Source organism: Mus pahari, chromosome 5, assembly GCF_900095145.1.
Source record: "Mus pahari chromosome 5, PAHARI_EIJ_v1.1, whole genome shotgun sequence".
NCBI lineage: Eukaryota > Metazoa > Chordata > Mammalia > Rodentia > Muridae > Mus > Mus pahari.
In genome coordinates, this window is record NC_034594.1 from 166576612 (window position 1) to 166601451 (window position 24840).

The window sequence follows — 24840 nt, forward strand, 5'->3', positions numbered from 1 at the left end:
CCTGCATCCCTGGGATAAAGCCTACTTGGTCATGATGGATGATCATTTTGACCCACAGAGGCTTCTTACTCCTGTTACCTTTTTCTCTTCTGCATAGTTCTTCTGTCTTTCACACCCCCACCCAAACACATGGATATGCCTGTGAGTCTCTTTGGCAACATCTCCCTTCATCCACTCCATATGTTTAGTTTTATTTATAAGCTGAGGTATTTTATTCCAAGAAAAAGGAATCAGAGTCACAGACAAGGTAATGTAGGTAAAATGAGTCCTCAGAATAGTGTTTTGGGGGCCTTTCAGGCAAGAATTCAGCAGCACCATTGAAGGTTTGCAGAAATGAAAGTGAGGTCAGCAGGCCAAATTAATTCTGGCTTGGCAACCTCCACACTGAGACAAAGTCTGCCACCAGTAATAAGGAAGAGCTATGCCCACCCACACTCCCATCTCTTTCTTGTTGGCTAGAACATGGGGGTCCATGTCTGGAAGGGTAGCAAGACTCAGTATCTCTGAGGACGAGTGGCCCCTTTCACCTGGACTCATCCATATTGACTGTTCCATCCCTAACAGGGTTCAATTGTGTTAGATGGTCTTATGTCAACTTGATATAAGCTAAAGTCATCCGAAAAACGAAATCTCAATTGAGAAAATACCCACTTAAGATTGGATCATAGACAGGCCAGTACGGCATTTTTGAAATTAGTGATTAATGATGAAGGGCCCAGTCATATGTGGTGCCATCCCTGGGCAAGTGGTCCTGGGTTCTATAAGAAATCAGGCTAAGCAAGCCATGAAGAGAAAACTAGTAAGCAGCATTCTTCCATGTCCTCTGCATCAGCTCCTGCCTTCAGGTTCCTGCCCTGTTTGAGATTCTACCCTCACTTCTTTAAATAATGAACTGTTTCCATGGACCTGTGAGTAAAATAAACCCTTTGCAATAACAACTCTAACTCAGACAACTAGCATGTATAGGCTTAAAGTGGAGCTTGTTCAATGTCCAAGAATACAAAGACACTGTCCCTGCCTCAGAGGCACCATCCTGGAATCTTAGCAGACTGCTGGTCTCAATCAAGTCAAGCCTTTCTTAGGATGTAGAGATAAGTTGCCTTTTTATTGCTGTGCACAGGTTACCTAAGATTTTGGATCCATCCCTAACACTTCTAGCTCTCTTTCTTCTCACTATAAAATAAGACTCCTAGAATAAGATGCTCTGACACACACTCACCTCTACCCCTAGGTTGACAATTATGAATTTCTTTGTTCACTCAGGATCAAGATTAGCCAGTTACTTCAAACTTCAGGCAACTGTAAACTTCAAAGCATGAACATATTCATAGGATTTACTGGATTCCTGAGAAACTTATAGTCTGGCATTCTGATTCTTCCACTCCTTTCCTTTTGGGTAAAAGCAAAATGAGATAATCAGCATTTGGTAACTGAATTAAAGAATGAGCAAATAAATAATGATCCTTACTAGCAGGAAACCAGGGAAAGATTGTAAAATATGAAGTCACTTCTTTGCTCTAACATATCATGAGTTTTTTCTCTTTCTTTCAGAACAATGGTAAGCAGTATGGGTCTGTGATATTTCCCTTCAGCCAAATCTAATCCCCACTTGTTACAAATCCCCGCTGTTTTCCCTGTATCTGTCTGATCACTGCAGACCCTAAACTGGAAACTTTGTTATCACTTCCTTCCTGACTTATAAATTCTTTGAGGACAAGTCTGTCTAATATTCACCATTGTATCCTACAGGATCGAGCACAGAAATAGCAATAACACTACTGTCATAGTTTCAAAGCCTCCTTGTGAACACAGAGCTTCAAGAACTAACTGGTGCTTCCATGCTCACTCTAGCTTGGTAGACATGATAATACTCTCTTCACAGAAGAAGAACTGAAGTTCACAGAGATTATGTAACTTGATCACACTCAGACAGCTAGTGAATTAGAGATGCACATAAATCAGTGATGTTCTTATGAGAGTTCAGAATTCTTCCTGTTAAGTTTTGCTTTTTTTAATAGATGGGTGAATGGGTGCATGGGTGGGTGGATGGATGGATGGGTGAATGATCTAAGGAAATAGTGTAAGATAGAAGGTGATAGCAGTATTCTGCACAAGGTGAGAAAAACAGAAGGCACTCACATTCTAGGAGTCTCACCAAAGTTCCTAAGTACTCTGGGGAGGGAAAAGAAACTTCTATTCTTGTGAATTACTCAGCTAGTGGCTAACACCAACTCCCTCCTACAGATTTTGACAGTATCAGGACCACCTGAAGGAGGGACTCGTGTGACCATCCATGGCGTGAACCTGGGCTTGGACTTCTCTGAGATTGCTCACCATGTGCAGGTGGCTGGAGTGCCCTGCACACCTATCCCAGGGGAATACATCATCGCTGAGCAGTGAGTCCACCCTGGCCTGCTGGCCTTTGTCAGTGTGAGCTTCAGAGTGGAGAGTCTCTGTACTTCCTTCTCTGGGGCTTCCCCAAGTATCTTTCACTTTACCACCTCCTGTGGAAAATGTCCCAAGAAGTCTTTTGGGGTCTTTCTGCCTCCCCAAGAAGCCTTGTTCCAGTTGTTTCTCTATTCTACTCTCCTCAGGCATCAGGGCTCCAGGTGATCTTACTGCCCCTCATTTAGTCTTTGTCAGCCTGCTGGCCTGAATGGTGAAAGCCCCTCTGGGAACTCTTGGCCCCTCCCATTCCCCCAACCCCCATTGAAATGCACCCTTCTAGGTAGGCTGTGGACAACAATTTGTTTAGTGCCTGGGGCTCTGACAGTAGCTTAATCTGAACAGGGCCTCCACTGGAGCGAATTCATTTATTTCACTAAGGGAAATGTCAGCTGGAAATTAGAAAATAGGCATGTAGTGGCGGTTAGGCGGGCAAGCTCAGGAGTGGCATATGTTTCAGTGTGGGGTGTTCCCTTGGCAGTGGAAAATACAGTCAGTGAGCAGGAAGTGGTCCAGAAGTGGGGGTGGGCTGGGGTGGATGAAAGAGAAGGAAGAACAAGGGAAGGGAGCCACCAGAGCATCCTTCATGCTCTGCCATGTGACATCGGGTCAAGGGCTCTTCCATCTATTTAAGATGCAACTCTGTGTGTGTCAGGAGCCAATAAGGTCTTGACTTTAACTCAGGATTTTCTCTCTTACCCTGTTATACTGCAGCCTCAGGCTCCTCTGAGAGCCAGTCCTCAATGGCAGTCATAAAAGTGACATCACTTTATTTTCCATCAGTGTTTTTTAGTGTACAGAAGAACACTTTCCTATCCAATAATTTTTTTTAATTATTCTGACTCTGGCAAATAAATTACTACAAAAGCTGGCAAGAGTAAAAGTTGGGGAGATTATTTTCTCCAGCCACTTGGGAAGTAAATACCAGGGCAGACTAGAACTAAAATCTTCTAACTCCTTGTCAGACCTATTTCCCTGATGCAGCAACTACTACTGGCCACACTTCTGAGCAAAGAAGACTTGGATACTCCATGACTCATCCATCACCCATGGCTCTGAACCTCAAAGGCCCTTTATTCTAGCATAGCTCAGAGAAGGGTCAGTGGCAGAAAGGGTAAATTCCCAGACTCTTGGGAGAAGTGTAAGAGTCACTGGTCACAGGCGAGGAGATAAAGCTGGCCTAATCCTTCTTTTCCTCCATGTCCTGTTCTTTATTGATAACCTTATCCCTATAAGGAATGAGCTTTGAGAGAGTGATGGCTAGGCCTACAGAAGGGAAATCAGGAATGCATAAGTATTTCTAGGGAACCACATTAGGAGATAATGTGGTTACACTGGAAACCAGGACCACCTGCAGGAAACCTCATGGTCACATGATCTAGAGTCCCATGCCATGCAAAGCTTCACCAGGCACTTGGACACAGAGACCCCAAATCCACCTGGACCTCAAGAGCTTTCCATGGTCCAACTTGGGGGCTTGGAGGACTCAGACTTTAGGGTGAGGAGTATGAAGTGCCAGGCAGCTGGACTCAAAACTTACCCAAGGTTTGAATTAAACTGTTTTGACCCCGGCTCCCCTGCTAACCAGCCCTGATACTTCAGCAAGCCATTTAGTCTATGACCTTCATCTAATGGATGACAAGAAACTTTAGTTCTGTTTATGAAGTCAAATATACTCCTTTATCCAGGATTATGGGGAGGAAAGTACCCAAATGAACTGTAAGTGTAGTCACAACAGGACCCTGGGGAGGCACTCATTCCAGGCCTGTTGAGGTCGATGGTGACCCTTGAAAGCTATCTCTGTCCTTGCTTCAGGCACAGGACAGGCGGGAAGCAGTGAAGGACACCCTATGCCTCACTGGTTGCAACCTGGTTTCCAGCTGTGCCAGTCTCATTACCACTCCTAAGGTTTCAGAGTTTGTTAACATCATTAAGCCTCCATCCTGGGCAGTGAGCAGCAGGTGTAATCATTACAGATGTCTGCAAGAGATGAATTTGGCTAACTGGGCTCAGTACAGAATCCTGGCCACAAACAGGATTAGGGGAATGCAGTAATGATTCACCATATGCTTGTGTCTGCCATCTATCATTCCACAATTAGGTTAATATCGGTTTAAAGGTTCTTATTAGTCCTGAAATCAACACCCCACATGTCTGTGGAGGGCAAGATGATTCAGCCTTAGGACATTTTCTGTGCTGTGGAATGGAGATCCAGACTTCAACTCAGTATCTCCAGAGACAAGGGTTTGCTTTCATTTGACCTCCCTCTCCTCTGCTTTATGTGTGAATTCAAACTCAGCTGGATGGGTGCTGAACCTCTGTGCTTCCCACCCAGGAAGTGAGCCATCACTTATGCATGTCTGTCAGAAATAGTGTGGTATGGGGGTAATGAGAAAACTGAGCTGGTGCCAGGAGCCTGGGGGCAAGCTATAGTTCAACTACTGATGAACTGAATAGCATTGGGCAAGTCACTTTGCTTCCTGATTCTCAAATGGTCCATCTGTAAATTAGGACCAGCTGATGTGTACAATCCCCTAAGAGGTCCTCAGGAAGCTAGAACAATATGACCCATAGTCTGTAAAACACACACACACACACACACACACACACACACACACTAACTGGAAACCCCTCTGTCAATTACAAGTCAAATCTTCATATGGAAACTGGACAGTTGTTTGGCTTAATTCATTTTATAAGGGGAAAATTTCACTATCTCTAGTCATTGCCTTCTAGTGATATGTAGGGAGTCTCAGAGAAACCAGGAACACAGAGGGCATGGAAATTGGGAAGCCTCTAAGAAATTAAACCAGAGAATACAAATGAGACTTCGGGGAGGAAGTAAAATAAACCCTTATGCCTGTGGTGGTCCACAGCCAAGAGAAGACATCAAGTGACTAAGTCTCAGAATCCTAGGAAATGAGTGGGGTTGTTCCCTATATTTGCCAAGATCTGTCACTAGTATGATGCCTGTGCTGTCTCTCCCTTAAAGCATCCAGAGCTTTTTATTAAATCCAGCATCTGAGACAAGTGTGATGACACATGCCTATGGATCCACCAACAAAGGCGGCTGAAGCAGAAACGCTGCTTAAACCCAGAGATTGGAGACTAGCCTAGAAAATGTAGTGAGATTTTGTCCAAATACATACAAATACATACATACATACACACATATATGTATGTATGTATATATATATATATATATATATATATATATATATATATATACAAACATACACATATGTACAGACATACACACAATACATATATACATATGTATATACACACATACTTTCACACACATACATTTATACATAGGATAAGGATCCAGTGTCTACAAACTGGAGTGATGAAAGATACAAACTCGAAACTCAGGCTCACCTTTCTTCCAGTCAGAACTCCTTAACTTGCTGGAATGTGGCCCTAAATAAGTCATGCAGCATCCCTGAATCTTGATTGTGTATATGTCAGAAATAATAAGACCCTTCCTGGAGCAGAGGATTAATGTGATATTTGGTCCCATTTTGTGGGCTGCCTCTGCCACCAGCAACTACAGGTTCTACTGTGGCACAATCCTTATTTTTCTACACAGCCCTTTCCACTTCTGTGGCATGTTTCTTCTGTAATTCATCTCCCTCAGCAAAGACAGGTGTCCTATGAAAATTCAAGTCCTTTCCAAATTGCCTTTCAGGGCTCATGAGTGAAAGGGGAAAAGAGAGTGACAGTTGCACTTCACCCACAATACTGCTTGGTTTTCTGAAAACTCCAGTCTAACTTCTTAGACATGCTCATACAAACCCTTGTTTGTACCCTACTCCTGACCCCAGCCCTCTCCGTACTTACAGTCAGGTGAGACAGAGCTCAGCTGCTAAATGAAGACATTATACCTCAGGCCCATTCAAGCATGTATTTCATTCAGAGCCAGCTACAAATACTTAGTCTAGATACTTGGATTGGTTCCATCTCCTTTTATCACTCCTCTTTCAGGGGCTCCATACATGAAGTTTAGTTTTTGGAACATGAACCCCAAGCAAGAAAATGTTTAGAACCTAACAATGCAATGTGTTCAGCCAATTCCTAAGCCCTTTATAGGCAGTTGAACAGGCCAGACTAGACCTTCTCCTCTCTGAAACAGGCCCATGCCCAAAGCCAAGAGTTCATTCTTGCTTGTAACCTCCTTGTGTCCTCCAATTTCCCTTTTCCACAATTTCATGCCTATAATAATTGCTTCCCCCTCTCCTGTGGAGGATCTCTCCCACAGAGTATATACGGGCCTTGAATGAAGAAAGAGCCAGTCTCGATTAGAAGAAATGAAAAAGCTTATCTGCTTCCCAGTCCCTACACTCACTGCCCACAAGAATTAGCTGACTCTCCAGAGGTCTTTTAGGGGCCAAAGGGTGAGCTGTAGAAAATCAGGGACCCCAAAACAAAAGCAGGGTCCAGCACCAGAAAACAGTTTCGAGGTGTTACTCTAAGCAAGTATCAGTATGAAAATAACCAAACACCATCTCAGATGCTTCACTAATGAGGTTTAAGGAGAGGACTACATACCAACACTAATTGATTGTTGTTATCATGCTGTGTGGGTTCATAGTGAATTTATTTATTCATAGATAGTTATTGTATGTTAGGTAAATATTTACCAGCAGTCAATGTATTTATTTGGGATTAACTGTTATGAAGGAAGACAGAAACCAGTGGCGTGTGTGTGTGTGTGTGTGTGTGTGTGTGTGAGAGAGAGAGAGAGAGAGAGAGAGAGAGAGATTTGTTTTGTTTAATGCTAGTTTTATTACATTGAAAGGAAATCTTTGTTTAGTTACCTTCTTTCCTACAGAAATGATTCAGATAAAATTTGATCTGTTAAACACAGGTCTTCATACTGTGCCAGGATAATATAGGAGATTAGTGGGGAGGAGGGTTATTTTTCTGATCCCCCACTAAGCAAGCCTAGCATGGATGCATAGACACTGCTCTTGCAATCTGAAAAGGTGTCAGGAGGCAAGAAGAATTTTCCTTCCTCATTTCCTGGCCCCCTATTTGCTGAGACTGGTAGAACCCTTTCCTACCCATCCCCTACAGCCCACCCTTTCTGAAAGACACCGTGACTTAAAGGGACTAGTATTATTCTTTAACTTATCTCAGGAGCCAGGGAAATCACCAGGGAATATTGATCTGGCCTGCTGAGAAAGTGCAGAGCATCTTCCTCCAGTGTTCCCGACAATGGAAGACGTGACTTCTAACCAAGGCCATGTCACCCACTGAGTATGCTCAGCCTTGATTAAGTGTCAGTCGGTACCTAATGAACTCAGTTACCACCCATGTCCATGAACTTCTCCCATTGTGCTGGGAGATGCTGTTTGGATGCTCACATTATCTCACCAGATTATTTACCTGCTTTTGAGAGTTCACTGCAGGAAGCAAACTACAACTGAATCAGTGTGACCGTCATTCACCTGTGCTCTTAGGGAGAGCTGCTGTGTTGGCTTGCTGCATAGCAGAAAGCATCAACTAAGTTCTGCCCCTCAATCTCTGTTGGACAGTCTACTCATTCTGCCAATCCTAGATATGACCCATGGTGAGGCACTATACTAGGTGCTCACAGGAATTGGGGCAGAATGGTATATCAGAGGCACCCACAGCTTTTATATATAACCATATCCAACCTCTCACTGTAGAAATAAGACAAAGCCCAGGAGATCAATACTAAACTCATGGCCACATTGGTACTAAACTAAGTCATGGCCTAGCACTATGGCAAGACAGTGATGGGTCACCCACTGACTGCTGAGCAAATGAGCAGACTGCAGCCTTGTCAAGCCTTTCATCAGGTCTGTTGTCTTCTCAGGATCGTCTGTGAGATGGGCCATGCCGTTATAGGTACCACATCTGGGCCTGTGCGCCTGTGCATTGGGGAATGCAAGCCAGAGTTCATGACCAAGTCCCACCAGCAGTATACTTTTGTGGTAAGTTCTGGGACCAAGGTTAGCCACATAGCCAGCGAGGACACACATCTGTGCCAGACTTCTCCCAGGGAACTCTCACTTGGTCCTCCTAGCCAGGAAGACCATGGTGATCAGTAAAGGGAGTTTCTGGCCTCCCTACTTGGAAGGCTGTCTTTATGGGGTTGAATAGTCACATGACGGGAGAAAAAAAAAAAAACAGAAAACCCCAAAATTTGGAGTCTTAGAGGACCATAAGTCAGAGTTCTAAGCAAGGCAAAAACTTAAGCCTTTCTTAGAAAATGGATTCTAGATGAAAGACTAGGCTGCCTTTTATCCCTCCATGTGACATTGTGATCTAATTCTAGCTTAATGAAGACACTAATTAAGAGGTTTATGTTTATCCATATGCTTTGATTTTTGATGAGGGTATTTTAAGCTAAGAATCAGAAGAGTCTCCAATCTGGCAGAGATGTGCCTCTATGCATAAGACCAGAGGGAACATGTGAGCTAACAGTTCTGCGTGTCTTTATGGTTACATGTACATGTATGCATACACCTAAAAACATTTCTCCAAGCAGTTTTGGTAACAAAACTTTCTGTGAGGCTGGCACTAAATTCATGCCAAATCTATAAATTGCTTCTGAGGTCCTGGAGTCTCCCTTGGCTCAATTAATCCTGAATCAATACTTTGTATTGGGAGCCCTTAAGTTCCTTTTCTAAATCTTACCTCCATCTGCACACTGAGTACTTCATTAAAAAGTGTTAACAACAGTGGATGGGGTCAACCCAGCCTTACTAAGAGTTTTTAAAAATCATTAGGTCACAAAATTCTCTTCTTTCTAAAGCATTTTATTAAGTAGTTTATAAAGTTTCCAGGCCTATATTCTCAGTTTAGCATTGCTACCCTTTTCCTTGTACTTTTTTTCTCTCAGATTTGCCAAACTGTCTGCAGCCACTGTACCTCATTTCCTCCCCAGGGGACATGGGAAACAAAAGGAAAGGATAGGGAGAGAATTGTAAATATCAGACCTGCAAAGGGCCCTAGGCCCATCAAACTCTCCTCAATTGACAAAGGGGCAAGCTGAAATGCAGAATAATCATATGACCCACCTCAGGGCCATAGATAGTGAGGGGCTGGTACAGACTAGAATCCACTCACTAAGTTAAATGCACTTCCCAAGCTATGTGTGGTGTCACAAGCTTTTGATCCCAGCACTCAGGAGGTGAGGATAGGAGGGTCTCCAGCTCAAGAGCAGCCTAAGCTATGTAGTGAGACTCTAACAAGATAACAAAAGAAAAAAACAAAAACAAGAAAAATATACTTTCCATATCACTGCTCACTAGACAGAGGCAATTCCTTCTGATTTAGGTCAACTGCTTCGTGCATGTTAGGCTAAAGTTTCTTATAATTAATTTCTACTTAGTGAGCATGCTTGCAAGTGATATTGTCATCCAGGAGTAAGGGTAAGAGAAGTCATGTTTAACATTTACTAATAGCACCAAGATTGAGGTCTCCGTGCTTAAGGAAGGACAAGAGGACATATACATGGACCATTCATAGAGGTTTCAATCTATCAGCTGCCCAACTTAGGCAAGAACATTTTACTCAGCCCTATTGATACTGTGCCAAAAACAAACAAATAATAATAACAAACCTTAGAATAGGCTCTATATAAAGTAGCATTGTCAAATTGTTCTCAATATGCAAACTATTTTATAGATTAGCCAGTGTCATATCAGCTTTATCTTCAGTATTATGAGTATAAGACTCCCCCAGAAAGTTAATTAATTCCAATGTATGGCAGCCTTTCACCTTCCCTAGAGAAAGCAATGATGTTTGGAACTACTGAGGGCAGGAAAACTACCTTAGCTCCCAGCATGATTGTTATCCCTCTTACCATTAGGTCTACCCTTGGAACTAAGCTAGGAGTGTTTCTCTCTTTCTTTTCAAAGAATCCTTCTGTGCTGTCACTCAGCCCTATCCGGGGACCAGAGTCAGGAGGTACCATGGTGACCATCACAGGCCATTACCTTGGTGCTGGGAGCAGTGTGGCAGTGTACCTGGGCAATCAGACCTGTGAATTCTATGGGTAAGGATGGTGTGTTGTTGTCGCCTTGTCATGCCTGTTACCTCCTCATCATTGGTCCTCTCCTTGGCTCAGACATGCTAGTCATTGTTAAAAGTGTATGCCATTTATCAGTTTATTTCCCATAGATTGGAGGGGCTGGTAACATCTAAAGGGAACTGGAGGCAAGGGTTACTAGATCAAATAAGAAATAATCCCAGGAGCTCTCCAGGCTAAGTTTCACTGTAGGAACTTGAGACTCATGGAGGTGACATGGTTTTAGCAATTTAAGCATAGATTTGTTCTCAAGATTATCTTCTGTGCATTAAAAAAAAAAAGTTAACAACAACAATAACAACAGCACACCTAATATTGTCAGCCACAACCATGAGCCCTGAGGATGCAGACTTCAGGTGAATTCTGAAGGAATCCATGGATTAAGCCCCAGACTGCCCAGTGTTACCTACCTGAAAGCTTTGCACTATAAACTCTGCCAGAGCAAACCTTGTGTTTTTATCACAACAGAGGACAGGAATATGTATTGACAACCTGACTGGACCCTAAGTATTGATTATTCATATTCTAGAAAAAGGATTTCTCAAAAATCTCATAGAGCCTTGTCTCTGCCCATATTCTTTAAACTTTCTACTGTGCTCCCTTCCTAATCTAGCGAAGGTAAAGTGAAGGTGCTGATGGACACTGGTAGAAGATATTTCTGTAGCACAGAAAAGACGACAGCAGAATGTATCATGGGCCACACATAGGGGGAGGAGGGTCATGCCTTTCAATCTAGTTCGTGCTCATCTTTTTTGTCTTAACTTTTCTCTGTTTCTCCATCAGGAGGTCAATGAATGAGATTGTGTGTGTTTCACCCCCATCATCTAATGGACTAGGATCAGTCCCTGTCTCCGTGAGTGTCGACAGAGCCCGGGTGGACAGCAGTCTGCAGTTCGAGTATATAGATGATCCACGGGTCCAACGTATCGAGCCAGAGTGGAGTATCACTAGGTGGGTGAGATTGGTTAGGTACATCTAAAGGGATGTGAGGTTAGCCGAGCACATCATCTGGAAGACAGTGTGGTTGGTGAACTGTATCTTGAGGAAGGTGAGGTTAACAGGATTCACCCAGAGGAAAATGATGTTACAGAAGCCCTACAGTACAAGGGTGGCTCATATTGGGGACCCTTGTGGTTGAAGATCAGTTTACCAAATTTAAGGGGGTTTACCTAACCTAGCTTCTGCTTGTTTCCAGTGGGCACACGCCCCTAACCATCACAGGCTTCAACTTGGATGTTATTCAGGAGCCAAGGGTCCGAGTCAAATTTAACGGCAAAGAATCTGTCAATGTGAGTAACCTTTGGTATTCCCTTCCTTGGCTTCAGTAGCAATGGCTCTCTGGCCAACCTTGCAAGGCCAGGAGCTAGGGGTTAAGTATATGAATGCCTGATAACTAGACAGAGAAAATTATTGAAGATGGTTCCAAACACTGAACCATCCAGAAACTAATGTGATGACATAATTTCAGGTGATATAGCAAAGGTCTAAAAGTGCTGACTGCTGAGTTCTAATACAGCACAAAAGGGTTATGTTCACTTCAGTGAAAATGTTCCCTTGAAGGATAAATGAGAAACAGTGTGGGAGGTAGAAAGAAGTTCTTCCTCCACATTTAGCAAGTTCTGTATTGGAAATAAGAATCTGCCATTTATGAACTGTATGGCTCCAATCAAGTCCTTTAACTTCCGTGATCCTGTGCTCCTTATAGGTAAATGGCTGAAAGACTTGCTTTGCAGTGTCTGAACAGGCCATCCATGAAAGTAATGTTTATATTTAATGTCAGGAGACAGAATTCTGACCCACTGACAAGATGACTACAACTTCTTCATGCCTTTGCATAGCTTCTTAATTTTATTCCATTTAGCTATGAGTGTTTGTGAATTTAAAAAAGTTCTCTTATTCTGATGAAAACAGAATGTCTGATAAGCTACTGAAAAGTTTTCAGCTTGTTCCTGCAGCACCATCTCACTCCTTTTAACCTGCATTTTCAGCACATTACTATATTCATAATTATAATACAGAAGATGCTGTATTGGCTGTTATTATTACTCTGTGACCTTTGGGATATTGGTAAATCTGAGATGGACAGGCAAAAGGTGGAATGGTGTCTTTCCTTTTATCCCTGACACATGTCCAACCTGCTGAAAGCTTCCTTGGAAAACAGAAGTGCATAAAATAACACAATGCTAGGCTAGACCAAAAGAAAAATGTGTTAAGGATTATCAAATCCCACACCTTCATTGCATAGAGGAGAAACTAAGGCCAGATGGGTAGATAACTTGCCCCTAAGCACAAGGTATTCATGGCTATAACTTCCCATCATGCTAGAAATGCTCAGCACTTTTAGTTTGGTAAACACATTCTCCCTTCATCCAAGTTCAGAATTGGAATCATAGGAAGGACCTGGTCTCTATCTGCCTCCTGACAGCTAAGTCTTTCCTGATGGGAGCCTTGAACTTATACTGAGGGAAGATAACCCATTCCTTTTCCAAAAACTAAGTACAAGTTTTAAAATACAGATTTTATTATCATTCCAAAATGGCCAACCAGAATACAACTTACAGATAAATTCTTAAGAGAAGGATCCCTTATGCCAAGGCAGCCACCTTTCAGGCAGAAGAAAAAGCTGGCTCTAGCTTCTCTTAGTCTTCATAGAAAGGATGGTGCTACAGGGCCAGAGGATTGATTTGTGTATATCAGTTGGCTCTAAGGCATGAGGGTCTCTTCCTGAGTGCTTGGTACAGAGTCATGGGGTGGTTAGGGCATGTGCATAGTATGACATGAGATGGTTTGGGCTAGGGATGGCTCTGTCATTTGTTTCTACATACAAGGAATGCCACCTAGTTACAAGGCTTTTGCCATCTCAAGGTATTGACCAAGCTGGGGAGGACTTTCTCCCCAGTTAACAGGATCAATATAAGGCACCAATACATACAAAATGAGATGTGAATATAGTATTGAGAGAATGCTACAATGTTAGCATGAGGGAGACAAGGGTGACTCCCAAAAGCTACAGCTTTCATCCTCAATGAAAAAAAAAAAAAATAGGGCTTCAGCTTCCCTATTGTATGACATCCTGAAAAGAACTAAGTATAGTTCCACCTGCTGGGATGAATTGGAGGGGTCTATGACTCCATAGTGACCTGCTGGGGGGGGGGGTCTGGGCTTGCAGGCCTGAATGGAAGGCATGGAGGAAGGCAGTGTCCCTAGAACATGGCCTCAAAGTGCTACCCAGTGCCTCTGTTTACAATATGAGGAAAGAAGTACTTTGCTCTTTTGCTCCATTTGGGCCCCACCTTAGCCTCAGCCTGGAGCTACCCTTTTACTTGTGTTCCAAGTTCTCAGATAGACAGTGAGGAAGACTGGCACAAAACCTCAAAATGCATAGGGATGTTGACAAACTATACTCATTTAATTGCACTGGTTGCTTCTCCTATGCCTATTAGTATCCCTAGATGCACCATGATATGGGCATTAAGTTGGAAAGGGACAGGAATGGAAACTGATCCCTAGAACAGCAGAAAAGCCAGGGAAGCAGTTTTGTTTGGAAGGATTAAGACTTGATTTGAAGTTCTGACATCACTTCTACATACCAGCTCTTTTCTGTGCTGTCAAGTGTTTCACACAGGCACCTGTTTCTGGTCATGAAGCCTGGCTGTGTATATGTACACACACACACACACACACACACACACACACACACACGCTAGGCAGAATATACTAGCGTGTTCTAGGCTATTCCTGTGACAGCCCAGCTCCCACAATGAAACTGAGCTAACTGTGGTGCAGAGTAAAAGTTAGAAGAAGAACAAGCAGGAATCTGCTTTTTTCCGCCATGTCCTGCAATGGGTCTGTTAGTAGTTTCTTTGGTTGGATGTTGTCTTAGCTTCAGAACCAACCACTACAGGAGAAAATAGCAGGTGGTGCTAGCCAGGCACCAGTCAGTAGAATTTTGATGGCTGACCAGAGGTCTACCAAGAGACAAGGGAGAACATGAACTCAAAGTCACTTCTGAATGGAGATGAAGGAGTATGTGGCCAGAAAAAAAGAAAGAAAGGCCCTGAGTGGCAGGATTCTGTCAACTGACCACTTTGTGCTGAGGCATTAGCTGAATACTGTGCAAGGCACAAACTGCTCATCTCACCACTTTCTGTTCCACACCCACCCCTAACCCCCACACATACTCCCTTACTGCAATTGTCCTCTTAGACATTCTTACATCTTCAGTCTTTGCATTTGCTGTCTCCTCCAGCTGAAACTTGCTCCTGCACTATTCTTTGGCCTAGGTAAGCCTCTTGTTCTTTAGATAAAAGCATTCACTACTTCTGAGGAAAATCTTTCATGAATCCTGCTTTAGGCCATGCACACTCACAGACTTTCCAGAGCATCTGGTTCCCCCCACCAGAGTGTTCCTCATCCATTCATGCATTTCACAGTATCGTGCCCTGTGCTGCCCCAGGCTCTCTGTGGAGTAGCTTATAAAGCTTGTTTAATTAATCCAGAGCTGTCCCTTGAGACTACTTCATTCTGTGCACCAGACTCTCAGCCCAGTGTCTTCCAGAAAACAGGTGCTCAAAACAGTGTTAATAAATAAATGAGTGGGGTTAAATGCATTATCACCACATTTTTCTTAAGGGCCTCCTATGTAGTGAAGGAAATCAAGCAAACAGAGGGTAAGAGGAGATGACAGACCCTCCTTCACCCACCAAGTGGTCAAGTTTGAATGCTGTTCTCTGCTTCCTCAGGTATGCACAGTGGTAAACACAACCACCCTCACCTGTTTGGCACCCTCTCTGACCAGTGACTACCGTCCAGGTCTGGACACTGTGGAACGGCCAGATGAGTTTGGATTTCTCTTTAACAATGTCCAATCCTTACTCATCTATAATGACACCAAGTTCATCTACTACCCCAACCCAACATTTGAACTGCTCAGCCCCACTGGAATCTTGGATCAGAAGCCAGGCTCACCCATCATCCTGAAGGTAGGAAACATAAATGGGGAAGAAAAACCTGGAGAGTGGTGGGAGAGAGTGTTGCAGTCCCTTCCCTCTTGAGAAGGCCAGATCTCTAGATGCTAGCACACAGGAGTCTTGTTGTACCCTACCTACCCTTAAATACCATGTGTCCTCCCCTCCATCTATATCTGTGTTTTGTGTCTCCTTTTCTTTCCTCTTCTTCTTCTTTCCTAAACACCTCTTTTTTTGGGGGGTGTGTGTGTGTGTGTAGGGGGGGTCTCCTTTAATCTGTGACTGGTTCAAGTCTCTTTAAAAGCCCATCATGGAGGCTTACTGGTTTTTACATTGCTGTTCCACCCTGTCTCCTTTATCTCTTTTAAGTAGGTAATTAATTTCTGCTTGCAAATTCCAATTCTCCTCATTAAGACACCTGTTCTCTACAGGGCAAAAACCTCTGTCCTCCTGCCTCTGGAGGGGCCAAACTCAACTACACAGTAATGATTGGAGAGACACCTTGTACAGTCACCGTGTCTGAGACACAGCTGCTTTGTGAACCTCCCAACCTCACAGGGCAGCACAAGGTCATGGTGAGTGAACCCTCTTCTGTCTCTTTCCTCTGCCCAACCTCACCATGTATGCACGAAGAAAGCTTCCCTTCCACCTCAGTTCTGACTCATGCCCTCCATATTTCCTCACCTCCTTGTCCTACATCAAAATGGATAGCAGTTGGGTACACATAAGTAGAAAGGCAAATCTCAAGGCAAGAATGACTTAATATCCAAATATGTACCATCCTGTCGGAGTCTGCCCTGCCATTGCTCACACTATAACACTGTAGGATATAGCACTCCAGGGCTCTATACCTGTGTGTCTGTGTGTACAATGCACAGGTTCATGTGGGCGGGATGGTGTTCTCACCTGGCTCCGTGAGCGTCATCTCCGACAGCCTGTTGACCCTGCCAGCCATCATCAGCATCGCAGCTGGTGGAAGCCTCCTTCTTATCATCGTCATCATTGTCCTCATCGCTTACAAGCGCAAGTCTAGGGAAAATGACCTCACACTCAAGAGGCTCCAAATGCAAATGGACAACCTGGAGTCCAGGGTAGCACTGGAGTGCAAGGAAGGTGAGTACAGGTGCATCCTCACTTCCTGGACTTCTCCTTCTTCACTAATTTCATCACTCTCCTCACATACAAACCTTGTCTTTATCTCTATCCTCTTTCCTCAAGCCTTCGTATTCTATTCTTTCCCAGGAACTTTCCTGTCCCTGGGGTTGGAGAAGACCCAGGTATGCCCAGGTGTGAGGAGATAGGTCCATTGGCGGTGTTCACGGTTCCTAATCTACCCCAAATCAGTCCATAATTTAGCCAGCTGTCTCTCCTTCTCAGGACTAGTATGTCTTCACAGTAAGCATCTGCCAGGCCTCACTGTCTTAGACCAGATCCTCTAATTGCCAGTGTTTGCCCCTTTCCTAATACTCACATGGAAGTCACAGCCAAGAAAGTAGGAGAGCCCTGCCTCCTTCCCGACCCATCATCCCCTAGGATTTGTTTTCTATCTCTACTGTAAACTAAATGTTCCAAAGGCCGTACTTGCTGACAGATAGCCTTGAGTGTGAATGTGTGTAGGAGTGGAGATTGTATTTTCTCTCATCTCCTACACAGATACATCCACAGGGTTACTGACAAGCATACCTGGCATTCTCTCAGGCTGAGGGCCTAGCAGGCTCTTTGGGTAAACATATCAATTAGGAATCAAAACATTTTTCCTTTTGTGGCAAGTGGCTTTTCACAATCAAGCAACTGTTGAACAATGGGGATGAACTGTACTGGGAGAGATAGTTCAGAACCCTCCCATCTCCCTCATACGCTAGCACAAAGATTTACCCCTTGACCTGGGAAGCCAGGGAGATACTTGGGAGCTCTTCACTGCCTGGACCCATCTGCAGGGTGAGCATTTGACAGCCAAGGTTTTCCCATCCTGGTTCTTTTTCTTCCTAGGGGAAGGTGATCAGTTTGTTTATTCTGACCTTTGTCGAACTCCAGAAGATCTCCTCTTGCTTCTACAAATACCTATAAAGGGCCTAAGTCGTATTGTTCTCGTCTCTATATTTTAGCCACCTCTGCAACTGTAGAAGTAAAAAAAAAAAAAAAAAAGATAGATAGACGTAGAAGACATAAAAACTCTCCATCTTCTCATAACAGTTTGTTACTCAGATTCCATTCACTATAACAAGTCCCTGAGGTAGTCACCCAGTGAAGAGAGAGGAGCTGGGAGATAGCTCAGTCACATGCATGAGGGTCTGAGTTGATCCTTACAACCCACATAAAAACAAACAAACAACAAAAACATCCAGGCACTGTGGCATGGGTTTAAAATCCCAGCCCAGGGAAAGCAGAGACAAAAGGATCCCAGTTCCTTGGCCAGCCAGCTTAACCTAACTTGTGAACTCCAGGCTAATGAGAACCTGTCCCTGAGGAGGTGCTTCTAAAGATACCACCTAAGGTTATCCTCTGGATTCCAAAGGTACACATGCCACAGACACGTTTGCATGTATCTGTTCACATGCATACATACACTTTTTTTTTAAGTTACTTTGGCTGAGTTTGGAAATTTTCTGTCTCTGATAAGTTAATCCTGTGGTGGAAAGGCTTGTGGTAAGGCTGCACATAGTGGTTAAAGTGTGTAGCCAGCAAAAAGTCAAAGAGGGAGACCCACTCTCTAAGATCTCCCCCAAGTACCATCTCTTCAAGTTCCCACCACTTCTAATAGCTTCAAGTTGGGGACCATGCCTTAGGAGATCCTTGAAGTCCTATAGTAAACAACCTATAGCAAAAGCCTAGGACACCTTCCTTCCTCATTACAGTCCTCTAACCTACTGCCACTCTACCCCAGCTTCTTCCTTCAGACAAACTTTTCCCTCTTTCCTCTCCCCTGACTTGAACTGCTTCTAAGCTTCCCTGTCTTCACTCATTCTCACAGCTTTTGCGGAGCTTCAGACAGATATCAATGAGCTAACCAGTGACTTGGATCGATCAGGAATCCCTTACCTGGACTACCGTACCTATGCCATGAGAGTCCTGTTCCCAGGCATTGAGGACCACCCTGTTCTGCGGGAGCTGGAGGTACTGCCTGTTTTTTAATGATGCAGGCCAGGGATTCCCAGAAAGTCCAGAGAGCAGGATAGGGTTATGAAGGAAAAGAGACAATAGTTTATAACTGCTTTAAAAACGGTGGGGAACAGTGGTTTGTGATAGACTTAAAAATAATGACTAGGGGCTTGTTTGTACATTTGTTGGCTAGTTTATTCAAGAGAATGAGTCAGGGCAGAGGAAATTACAGGAAAATTAAGCTGATAGATCATCTCCTGTTGGGCCCTTGGGAAATGAGGTACATCTGTTGCCAGTGCTGTTCAGAACCTCACCACCAAGACAAATAGAGGGGACCCAGAAGACTATAACCTTCACAGAACAACTTCCAACAACAGAGTTGGGGGATAAAATGGCTGCAGCCCTCATAAAGAGGGTCCTAGAGCAGGCATTATCACTATCATGTCCTTCCTAAGGGCCTGGATGGACATCCAGAGCCTGTCCTCTAAAGGTCATCCTGCATACTTCAGGTACAGGGAAATGGGCAGCAGCATGTGGAGAAAGCCCTGAAGCTCTTCGCCCAGCTTATCAACAACAAGGTGTTCTTGCTGACTTTCATCCGTACACTGGAACTACAGCGCAGCTTCTCCATGCGAGACCGTGGGAACGTGGCCTCTCTCATCATGACAGGCCTTCAGGGTCGCCTAGAATATGCCACTGATGTCCTCAAGCAGCTGCTCTCTGACCTCATTGACAAGAACCTGGAGAACAAGAACCACCCCAAGCTGCTTCTCCGCAGGTCTGACCCACAGCAGGGGAAGGGCAGTGTTAAGTTATAGACCTTGTCACATAGGCTCCTGTTATCCTCAACCCCTGGAAATGGCTTGCATGAAGGGTTGCTTGTTTCTTTATACCAGCCCAGTATGGAGTGTGATCTTTTGCTGGTCCTGGGAAACCAGGTGACTCCCAACCTAAGTACTTGGCCTGTCTTGGGACTCAGCCTGAACCCCAGTCCACTTAATCTCTGTGACCTCACACCATGGGCGCTGCCTTTTTGTGGTTTGGTTTCCTCATAAACGAGAGATAAGAGAAATACCTGTCTCTGATTCCAGACCTGTGTGCCTGAGCATGGTACCACTGTTAACTAAATAAATCATACACTTTACTTTCTCCATCTCACTGATCACAATCCTGTGTCCAGACACACTGTTCTTGTGGCTACCTTATTGGATAGTACAGGCAAACAATTTCCCATCATCATGCTTAGATCTGATAGACATGCTGGGGTAGAGATTAGGAACAGATTTGGGGCCCAGCTTCCTAGACTAGAATTGCCACTTTTCTGGTAGGGCATAGATTTTAGACACCCTGTATCTCTTCCTGCACCCACCCTCAGTTGAGGCCATAATGAGCCCAGAATAAATCTAGGGGTCTGAGCAGCAGGAATTGAGTCTGTCACCTCCACTCAGGCTCTTCCTGTACCTTTGCTCACTGGTCTTGGGTTTTCAGGCCACACTTGGGGTGGCTTTGTTTTATAAGCACTGAGGCCCCATCCTGCCAGAAAGAGCACTGAAAGCTCTCATTAAGAGCTGTTGTATTTAAATTAGAGCTAATCTCAAACACAATGCTGGAAGAGGGTGCTGGGAGGGCCCAGAGAGAAAGCTGCAATCTCTTCAGCCTTTGTCACTCTCTCCCAGCCCTTATTGCTTAGCAGCCCTGGCTTTTACTTCAGCCAGAGGGTATAATTTGCATCACGTGTAGGGAGTTAAAATACCCCTTCACATCCCCATCCACTAGGTCTGTCACAGTGCTTTGCTTTGTTTCTTCCCAAGTTCCCATAGCTGCAGCCTGGGTTGGGGGAGGGGAAGGAGGTTGTGCTTATAGAAACAGACCCCACTGTTGGCTAAACTCTTAAACACTGCTCTCCACCTAAAAGCCTAGAGAACATATGAATCACAGACCTAATCATTCTTATTTACCTAGTGTTTTACTGTGGGGCAGGTGTTATCTTTCACATTTTAAATATATCAATTGATTCACCTCTAACAATTGAGAGTGTGAATTAATTATGACTGCTATATAGCCAATAAATAATATAGACTGGATTTGAACATGTGGCAATCTATGTTTGGAGAGGTAGGTACCTGGCATATACTACAGAGTACTTGAGTTGCAGAAACCACAGAGGAACGGGCAGATTCTCTTCATCACCAGAAGACCTGAGGGAGTAAGGAACGAGTCCTTTACAGCCTGTGGGATAAGCATTTGTCTGCAACCCACATCAGGTATCACCAACAGTTTGTGGAACCACACACAGAGCAGCAAAAATGAAATGTCTTCACTTTCTAGAGTTTCAGAAAATTAAATCTTGGGGAATGACCTCCCAGGCAATTTCCCATTAAGTATAGGAAAGAGCTCATTCCTGGCCAGTCACTTCTAATTATTGCTGGAATTCGGTTGGGTTGCTAGGGTCCAGTCTTAGCCCTGTGCTGTCTTACACACACATGACAAGCCTAGGTATACCACCAGTCACCTGTGTAACTGGTCCCTCTGCCTTCTTCAGGACTGAGTCTGTGGCCGAGAAGATGCTGACTAACTGGTTTGCTTTTCTTCTACACAAGTTCCTGAAGGTAAGAAGGAGTGACCAGGGCTAGAGTAAACCACACACCCTGGCTTTGGAAACAGCATGGGGACCTGTTCTTCAAAGACTGGGATTCCTTGGCATGGCTGTTCCCAAGCAAAACTGTCCTGGGCTCTCTCCCCTGGCTTTAGAGGCAGTCAGGAAGAGCCAGGCAAGATCCATATTCTCTGACCTGATATGCCCACAGGAGTGTGCTGGGGAACCACTCTTCATGCTATACTGTGCAATCAAGCAGCAGATGGAGAAAGGCCCCATTGACGCTATCACTGGTGAGGCCCGATACTCCCTGAGTGAAGACAAGCTCATCCGGCAGCAGATCGAGTATAAGACTCTGGTGAGGAGACCAAGAGCCCTGTACCATCTGTGACTGTCCCTTCTCTACCTTCTAGCCAATGAAGCCATTTATCAAAAAGAGGCTTAGGGACCAATCTGGGCATATCAAGTATATAAAGAGGGATTTCCCCTCCTCTGATGAGCCAAAAGAGCTGCTTGTGCCTCAATTTACCCAAAATGACATTGAGAAAAAACAAGTTCACTCATTATTAGGGACTGCAAAATCAGCAAGGAAAGAGAGTAAGTGTGCTGGTCTCCAGTATAGAACCTTTGAAGACAAGTGAGGCCAGCACTTGACACCCATGGATCTATCTTGAGCCTTTCAAGTGCCTCACATTAAGCTTACCTTCCCCCAGCCCATCTAAAAAGTAGATTACCTTTTTTTGAGAAAGGATTAACAACTTGGCTTCAGCTCCTACAGTAGATAGCAGGAAAAGGAGGAAGAAACCATGTCTCAGAATAGAGAACCACATTCTTCTCATTAGGAGAACAAACCTTAGGAAATGGTTCTGAAGCCTCGGCTTCTTCCCACACTACTTCCCCAGTTTTTCCATCTCACCTTTGATCCCCTACTTACAGATCCTGAACTGTGTCAACCCTGACAATGAGAATAGCCCAGAGATCCCAGTGAAGGTACTAAACTGTGATACCATCACTCAAGTCAAGGAGAAGATCCTCGATGCTGTATATAAGAATGTTCCCTACTCCCAGCGGCCAAGGGCTGTGGACATGGATCTGGGTAGGAAGGCTGGCACTGGACTAGGAGGGCAAGAGGGGAGCATGGCTTCCAAGACAGCTATCAGGCCATAAGATAGCTAGGGAAAGGGGATGTGAAGTTCTGCCTGGTACACTGCCCCCATAAAAGCATGACTAGATCCTGGTCAGATAAAGGCAATGGGAAGCACTCCCCGTAGGCTTTGTCCCCTCAGATATGAGGCTCTTCCACATTTGCCTTTCTCCCTCCTCCAACCCTTGCCCTTTGGATGTCTAAAAGCTCTGCCACTGACATTAGCCAATGGAGACCAAGTTCCTAAGTCTCTAGAGGACACACAGACTGGGTGGCCCTGTATGCTCTTACCCCCTCACAGCTACCCATACCATCCTTTCCACCCAGAGTGGCGCCAAGGCCGTATCGCCAGAGTGGTGTTGCAGGACGAAGACATTACCACCAAAATAGAGGGTGACTGGAAGCGGCTTAACACACTGATGCATTACCAGGTAAGAGAGAATCCACCCCACCCTGCTTTCATCCTGTGGGAACCACTCATAGCTTAGGGGTCTCTGTAAGATTAAGCACAGGTAGACAGATTCAGGACAAGCACTAAAACAGGAACTGGAAATGAGAAATACTGAGGAAAATTAAGTCAACCAGAGGAAGTACCTCAGTCTGTAAGCGCCATGGAACTGTGTGAAGAACTGTGGCCTTCATCCTCAAGAATGTCCTCTTTTCTCTGTTAGAAAGCCTCAAAAGCCAACGTATTTTCCTCTCTCCACTTTCTTCTTCTGTGGGTCTGAAAGAGTAATGCTTAGCTTTAACTTCCCAATAGATTAATTGGGGGAAACTTATAAAACATGGGTTCTAAGACTGCCTTGGTAATCCTCTCCTGTGTATCTCTACAGCTACACAAGGAACAACATATTGTAAAATCTTATACCTGGACAGTTCCAGAAAGGTGCCTTGTGCTCATTCATCTGGCTTCTTACTAATGCCATTTGCTCTCTGACTTGTAACAGAATAGGAACAGACTTGTCTTCAGCCCTTAAAATCCACAGTAACTGGAAAAAATTAAGAGCCCTTACTTTTTAACCTGCATGGAGTGGCTCAGCAGGTGTGTAGATCAAATTCAGTATAGAAGGTGACAAAGAATATGTATGTAATACTAGCAGACACCATGGAATGAACAGTCATACAAATCTCAGCAAAAGAATATAAGCATCCACCCCACCCTGCTTTCGTCCTGTGGGAACCACTCACAGCTTAGGGGTCTCTGTAAGATTAAGCAAAGGTAGACAGATTGGGATTCAGGAGAAGCACTAAAATGGGAACTGGAAATGAGAGACACTGAGGAAAATTAAGCCAACCAGAGGAAGTGCCTCAGGCTGTAAGACCCATGGGACTGTGATTAATGACATCTTCCTATGTGTCTGATTTATAAAGAGAGACATGCAGAGAGGCTGACAGACTAGGCTGAGTTACCAATATCCAGCCACTGGGAGACCCTGAAGCTGGCCAAATGCCTTGAAACACAAAAGAAGCTGGGAGTACTGGGAATACCCCCAAAGCACTCCTCCCTGTGCATCCCCATGCTACACCAGGATCTGTCTCAGATGTATAGACACATGTATTCTGTTCCAACACCCACTCTGCTGGTGGGATTCTATAATTTCTCCCAACCTTAAAATATTTATCTCTGTGCTGGGGGTAACTCCTATAACAGGGAAGACATGAAGTAGCTGAAAGATTTAGAAGCAAGTATACAAACTCAAGATTTGTACTTACATACAGGCAGAAGTAATCAAAGCATTATGTGTTAATTTCATGTAAGCACACACACAACCACCTTCACATGGTGAGTACATCCAGAACAATGAAATGAACCGATTAGAGGTGAATGAGAAAGCCCAAAAGAGACCAAATCTGTGCCACCAAATCTTGTTCCTGAAGGGCAGGAACTTGACTTTTTTCCATCTTTGATACCTTAAGGCTTGTTTCTGTTACCCAACCTGTGTATTCCCATAAGAATAGACTACCGCTTTCTTATTGTGGTCCTCTTACAAAACACTTCCAATTCCCTCATGTCATTAATCATTTATATATTCATTCATTTGTCAAATATTTACTGAGCTTTACTGAGTGCAAAGCACTTCCCACTCCCTAGTTCTGAGTGACAGAGGCAGCAGGAAGTCTTCCTTCCTTTGAGAGATGATGAAGATGGTATTATTATTCAAAATGGCAACATGAATACTAACACATGCTGAGTGCTCACAGGGTACTAGGTACTTTACTTAGCCTTTATGTGTCTTAATTTCTTTAATAATCACAACAATAATTACCAGACAAGATTATTATCCCCAGTGACAAATGAGACAAGCAAGGCCCAGAGAGGCTGGTACGTGGTGATAGAGCTAAGGTTGGATCCAGGCAGCTATTTTAAACATGGGTTTATACCACCTATTGTCTGAAAAAGAGGGAGAAAAAAACCCAGGGTTCGGGTAGGGTGGGGAGACAGAGAGAGAGAGAGAGAGAGAGAGAGAGAGAGAGAGAGAGAGAGAGAGAGAATGAATAAGACAGAGAGAATAAGAGACAGACA

General features: G+C 44.2%; 1 protein-coding gene across 1 annotated transcript in view; it reads left to right on the forward strand.

Annotated features, from left to right (window-relative positions):
• Plxna2 (plexin A2) overlaps positions 1-24840 on the forward strand; it is a 189158-nt gene that overhangs the window by 155359 nt on the left and 8959 nt on the right. The window contains exons 13-26 of the mRNA XM_021198674.2: positions 2245-2396; positions 8291-8408; positions 10341-10477; positions 11294-11461; positions 11706-11799; positions 15253-15492; positions 15909-16052; positions 16356-16590; positions 18449-18591; positions 19086-19354; positions 21119-21185; positions 21384-21530; positions 22109-22268; positions 22644-22747. Coding sequence (XP_021054333.1) covers positions 2245-2396; positions 8291-8408; positions 10341-10477; positions 11294-11461; positions 11706-11799; positions 15253-15492; positions 15909-16052; positions 16356-16590; positions 18449-18591; positions 19086-19354; positions 21119-21185; positions 21384-21530; positions 22109-22268; positions 22644-22747 — 2178 coding nt within the window. The remainder of the gene's footprint in view (positions 1-2244; positions 2397-8290; positions 8409-10340; positions 10478-11293; positions 11462-11705; positions 11800-15252; positions 15493-15908; positions 16053-16355; positions 16591-18448; positions 18592-19085; positions 19355-21118; positions 21186-21383; positions 21531-22108; positions 22269-22643; positions 22748-24840) is intronic.